The sequence below is a fragment of the Populus nigra genome, chromosome 1, assembly GCF_951802175.1.
Source record: "Populus nigra chromosome 1, ddPopNigr1.1, whole genome shotgun sequence".
Classification (NCBI taxonomy): Eukaryota; Viridiplantae; Streptophyta; class Magnoliopsida; order Malpighiales; family Salicaceae; genus Populus; species Populus nigra.
Window position 1 is genome coordinate 29,380,236 of NC_084852.1, and position 6,422 is coordinate 29,386,657.

The window sequence follows — 6,422 nt, forward strand, 5'->3', positions numbered from 1 at the left end:
ATATTTGTGTGGTAACCTCCACCATTATTATTATATATTGCTTTACACATATATATAGAAAGAGTTGGCTAACCATTAGGTTAAGTCTCCAATTATTCTCAACTCTGTTATGAATTATCTTTACTAATTACTAGAGTAGTTGTGCCTTGAAACATATCCCCTCTCTCTTTTTCTCCCATAATTTTAATAGCAAATTAATGCCAATATATAGTTTTCTTGAAATTATATTTTTTCAGAATATTTGTTGAGCGGACCTACTGGTGGTCCTTTGGATATGAAATTCACTTTGCGGCTTCTAAAGGCCTTGTGGCCGCCATTGGTGAGGGATCAAAATCTCTGCGTGACATTTTGGTTGAGAGAGGTAAGTAGTTTTCAATACCGAAAATGACTGAACTCCACTGACCAGGTCAGACTTTTACATAGGTATTCTTTTTGGCAGTCGTAAGTTATTTTCAGCCGTGACATGGTCCTTCTACTGCCTGCAAAGTCAACAGTACTGCAAGTCTTGGGTTGTGGGAGAATTTTTCAATTTTCAAAAGTTCAAGCTCATTTCTTTTAATTTTATTTGAAGTTCTTTTTTGTGATGAAATCCTGTTTACATGGAAACGATATGTTCACTTTTTACTAAGGTTTTCGGAGAGATTATCTATAAAATATACTTTTAGAGTAAATTGTACTCTAAAAAGTGATTTTATTAAGAGATTTATATATAGACATGCATGCACAGTCAGTTGTAATTGCTCGCCAACATTCTACATGCATGCATGTGTGAGCTCCCATAATTTTATTTCAGAATACAAAAGAAACGGTAACCTCTGTGTTCATCATGGCAAGCTTTTAATTACCTTTCCCTCCTCCATATCCCTCCCCATAACCAGACCCGCTGCCATAACCTGAGCCAGAGCCAGAGCCGGACCCTCCTCCACCCCCACCCCCACCCCCACCACCACCTCCTCCTCCTCCTCCACTTCCTTTCCCACCCTTGCCACCGCCACTTCCACTTCCACTTCCATAGCCTGACCCACTTCCAGATCCAGAGCCCTGACCGCCGCCGCCACCACCTCCACTGCCGCCGCCGCCGCCACCACCTTCACCACCACCTATCCCACTACCAGAACCATAGCCTGAGCCGCTACCAGACCCATAGCCAGAACCTGATCCATTGCCTCCACCACTGCCACCGCCTCCACCTCCGCCACTGCCTCCACCTCCACCTCCTCCACGACCACCAGCACCATATCCTTCACCGCTCCCGGATCCAGACCCAGAACCATAACCTGACCCAAGTCCTGATCCAGAACCACCACCTCCACCTCCTCCCTGCCCTCCACCTCCACCTCCACTGATTGCCTGCAGTGTCCTAGCAGCAAGGGTGAGGTCTACAATAAGCAAGACCAGGAAAGCAGTCCCTAACACTCTTGGACTTGCCATTTCCAGATTATACTCTCACGGCTCAATGTATCTGTATGTTTATGCGTGTCACTCGCTATATGAGAAACCAGTATGTTTTGTTGACTGGAAATGCTTGAAGTGGTAACCCTATATATAGGCATTTGAAAGGTACGTAAGAAGACAAGGTTTTTGAAAAGTACGGCATTAATTGTAAAGGTAACGAGACACGGTTTTTGAAATGTTTCTTAAATTCCCAGTACCTCTCACTTGGTGATCTTGAATATTATAGAAAGGAACGTGTGCTTTGGGTTTCTCTTTTAGTGGAGGCCGTCGGTGGTGGGGTGGTGGTACTGTGGAGGACTGTCTGTTTCTGTCTATATGCAATACAATACAAGCTTTATCCCCACCTTTTCTTTTCTGACTTTGAAGTATCTAATAATATTTGACTTCGGCATGCATTTCCCACTCTTTATCATTCTGTTCATATTTGAACTCCATTTTTTAGCACACGTATTTATTTTCAATGTACTGGAAGCTGTCCTGCGCTGATTTATGCTAACAATTGTCTCCTTAAGCATAAGTTTATCCGCTAACGGTAGTGATTTATGCACACAGATATCTGTCTACGTACTCTGCGTGTATGCTAACAATGGGCCAAGCTTGCACAACAAACTGGGTTGTAATTCAGTCAATATTTCTTATTTCTTTTAGGCTTGGAATTAAATTTATTTTCTCACAATATTTCCATCATTGAATATTAATAGATCTGTGCTTAAAAACCGTGTTCGAATGTCTGACTTATATTTTAAAACCTTGGAGCCTGTTCTGGTGTATGAAAGCACACCATCCTTGCATCACTGCTAGCAGAATGTTAGGCCATCTGCGTGGTTGATATACTGAACAGTCTTCTACTGCTGCACAGATTGAATTTCAGTTATGCTATTCTGAATTATCTTTACTAATTAATAGAGTGGTTGTGCCTTGAAACATATCCTCTTTTTTTTCTTACTCTTTTTTCTTGAACAAAACGTGTTAATAGCAAATGCCAATAGTTTTCAACTTTGGTGCGCTTGTTGTTGAGAGCACTATCTCACTATCAAATTTTTAGATTGATTGACGTAATGTTTTTTCTATATTTAAACTCACGGCACTAATTTTCCCGACCTGCTCACAACGAAAATCATCCTTAAAAAAAACTCTGGTAGGTAGTTTACAGTATGTCGGTGATAATTTTACCGATATATTTACTGACAGACAAAATGTGAAATAAATAAATAAATATCAGTGTCATTTTATCAGGATTTGCATTGATGAATATAATATATCACTGTATTCTGAATGTGTAGGAACAAGAAATATTGTATTATTAATGTATTAACTTATTGTATGTAGTATACTATACCATAACACATGTACTATCCTAATTATATAAATAGCATAGCCAATTTATATAATTGATATTTTATTAGGTTAAGTCTCTCAATTATCACAAACTTTGTTTCAACTTGGTATTAAAGCCAATTTATCTTAACAGATTTATTCTTCAAACGGCAGACCCTCTACTGCTTTTCTGCAACAAAATCATCTCCTTTGTTTGTTGTTTAATGCTACTCCTCCATCTGCTAATTTTTCTTCAAACGGTAGCCGCCCCTCTAATTATTTTCTATTGCTACTGCTTTAGCAACGATACTGCCCTTCTCCGCTTGATCAATTAGCAACGATATTGCTTATCTGCAACGCTGACTTTCTGCCTCACGATCAGCGTGTTAATTACTTGCTTCATTGTGTTGGTGGTAGAAACTACTGGTGGTGACTTTGAAACACTCAGAGGGGATAAAACACACTATTTTATTTCAACAACAAGAAGCTTACAATAACTAAACAAAAGCTTTGAATACACTCCCTCTCTCTTTCTCTCTAGTGTTTCTTTCTTCTCTTTCCACACAGAATAGCATCCACTTAGCTACCTATTTATACACGAATTCAAAACAAGAAAATTCAACCTTCAAGTGTGAAGGCGGCTTGCGGCTGGGTGGTGACAGCTGATGGCTGCAAGTGGTGGTGGGTGGTTGCCTTCCTTAACCTTCAAGATATTGAGTTTACTTCAACAAATCTCCCCTTTAAACTCAATCGAGGGATGTCATGCCAAGCATGAACTTCAGTCTGATAAATATTTCTCCCTTCAATGGCTTTGTAAAGATATCTACAACTTGATCATTTGTCTTGCAGGATATCAGCTCGACTTCTTTGTTCTTTACATGCTCTCGGATAAAGTGATGACGTGTATCAATGTGTTTACTTCGTTCATGATACACCGGGTTCTTTGCCAATGCAATCGCTGATCGATTATCGATATAAATCTCTATAGGATTTTCTTGAGGAAATCCCAAATGCTTCAGCATGTTCCTTAACCATATTAAATGGCATACAGCTAAGTTGGCAGCAACATACTCAGCTTCACAGCTTAATAACATTACTATTGATTACTTTTTGGATGGCCATGTGAAAGATGTATTTCCCATGAAAAAGACAAAACCTGTTGTGCTTTTCCTTTCATCCAGATCTCTACCCCAATCACTATCCGAGTAGCCAACAAGATTGAAGTTTGTATTTGAGGTATAAAACATACCTTCATTTATTGTTCCTTTGATGTAGCGAAGAATTCTCTTGGCTGCATTCAAGTGAGACTAGTCTGATGTCTCCATGTATCTGCTGATAAGACCAACTCCGTAGAGTATATCCGATCTGGTACATGTCAAGTACCTTAAGCTTCCTACTAAGCTTTTCATGTAAGTTGGATCAACATTTCCAACTTTACTCTTCCTCAATTCTACTACATTCTCAACTGGAGTTGATACTGGATTGCAGCTTTCCATCTTGAACCTTTCAAGAATGTCTTTGGCATAACTGCTTTGGGATACAAAAATCCCTTCTTCTTTCTGCACCACTTCTAAGCCATGAAAGTGTGCCATCAGACCAATGTCTGTCATCTCAAACTCTTGCACTATGCTTTTCTTGAAATAGGGTTGTTGCCGGTGAATAGCAAATCATCAACATATAGGCACGCAAATAATATGCTGCCATCTGCTTCTTTCTTCACATATATTGCGTGTTCATATGGACATTTTTCAAATCCATTTTCTTGGAAATACCTGTCAATTCTGGTATTCCAAGCACGCGGAGCTTGCTTCAAACCGTAGAGGGCTTTCTTCAACTTGTATACTTTGCTGTCATTTTCAGCTTTGATGTATCCAAGTGGTTGTTCAACATAGATCTCTTCTTCTAGGAAGCCATTCAGAAATGCTGACTTCACATCGAGTTGATAGGTCTTCCATCTATGTTATGCAACTAGTGAGATCATTAGTCTGATTGTCTCTAGCTGGGCTACTGGAGTAAATACTTCTCCATAGTCAATGCGTTCTCTTTGTTTGTAGTCTTTTGCCACTAATCTTGCTTTGTATCTTTGCACTTCTCCTTTTGCATTCTTCTTTGTCTTATAGATCCATTTGACATTTATTGCTTTCTTGTTTACTGGTAGATTAGTCAGCTTCCAGGTATCATTCTTCTCAATGGCATGTATTTCTTCATCCATTGCTTTTATCCACTTCTCTTCTGTCACAGCTTCATTAAAGCTAAGTGGGTCATTATCTGCAAAGAAACAAAATAGAGTTGTATCTTCCATGATTTGAGTGGCATCGTACAGCTCGTCTATATTTATCATCCTTCTTGATCCTTCTGATGAGCATGCTGATGAAGGTGTTGATGATGATTCTAGTGTGTTTCTCCTGTTAAATACAGGGAATCTGTGTACCGGACTTTGTGGCTCATCTGCCGGTAATATCGGACCTTCTACAAGTACTGGTGGTACTTCCACTTCATCTTCAAGGATCAAATCAGTGCCGATCCATTTGATTGCTTCTTGGTCATCCTTCCATTGTCAAGTTTTATCTTCTTCAAAGATAACATCTCTACTCATAATTACCTTCTTTGTGATGGGATTATACAGCTTTTATCCCATCCTTCTCTCACCGTATCCAACAAAGATGCATTTCTCGCCTTTATCATTGAGTTTGGTCCTTCTTGCATCTGGGAACTTTGCATATGCTACACAACCAAAGACTCGAAGATGAGTAACCCTTGGTTTGTGACCACTTCATGCTTCTTGTGGAGTGACAACTTACAAACTTTTGGTTGGGCAGCGATTCAGTAGATACACTGCACATGATACAGCTTCAGCCCAGTATTGTTTGGGCAGCTTCTTTGCTTTAAGTAGACTTCACGCCATGTCAAGAATCGTTCGATTCTTTCTTTCAGCTACACCATTCAGTTGTGGTGTATAAGCTGGTGTTGTCTGATGTCTGATGCCTTGTTGTGTATAAAAGGCTTCAAAGTCATTTGCTGTATATTCTCCACCTTGATTAGATCTCACGGTTCTGATCTTATAGCCACTTTGCTTCTCAACAATTGTTTTAAAATCTTTAAAAAAATTGAACACTTCTGACTTCCTCTTCAGAAAGTATATCCACATCTTTCTGCCAAAATCATCAATGAAAATAAGGAAGTACCTATTTTGTCCAGTCAACATAGGCTTTATAGGACCACACACATCTGTGTGCACTAACTCTAGTGGCCTCTTTGCTTTCCAGTTGACTTCTTTGGCAAAACTAGATCTGTGATGTTTGCTGAGAACACTACTCTCATAGACTTCATCTGGATGATCAATGTGGGGCATACCTTTGACCATCTTCTTACTTGCTAGCATCTTCAGACTTGTGAAATTCAGATGTCCAAGCCTCAGGTGCCAAAGCCACTCTTCACTGTTGGTGATGGCACTCAAACATTTTGTGCATCATATTGGATGTTTAAAGGAAACATCCTATTCTTGGACATTTTCACATAGGCAATTAATCTCACATTGTAGTCTATAATTGTCAGATGACAATTCTTCATGAAAAGTGTATAACCTTTCTCCAGAAGTTGACCTATGCTCACCAAGTTCTGCTTTATGGCTGGGACATAGTAGACATCGG

At 39.5% G+C, this 6,422-nt stretch overlaps 1 protein-coding gene across 1 annotated transcript; it reads right to left on the bottom strand.

Moving 5' to 3' along the window:
• Positions 1–281: 281 nt before the first annotated feature.
• LOC133681123 (putative glycine-rich cell wall structural protein 1) lies at positions 282–1,545 on the bottom strand. The gene is made up of 2 exons (XM_062104241.1): positions 951–1,545; positions 282–388 (listed from the first exon to the last, which is right to left on the bottom strand). Exons 1-2 carry the CDS (start codon positions 1,429–1,431, stop codon positions 282–284), a joined length of 588 nt encoding a protein of 195 aa, XP_061960225.1. The 5' UTR covers positions 1,432–1,545.
• Between the last annotated feature and the right edge of the window lie 4,877 nt (positions 1,546–6,422).

Excerpts from the sequence above, each read along its gene's own strand:
- LOC133681123 (XM_062104241.1), bottom strand. The coding sequence starts at position 1,431 with ATGGCAAGTCCAAGAGTGTTAGGGACTGCTTTCCTGGTCTTGCTTATT. Across the intron at positions 389-950 it reads AAGTGGAGGAGGAGGAGGAG|TCATTTTCGGTATTGAAAAC; the intron begins GTGGTGGTGGGG and ends AGTGGAGTTCAG.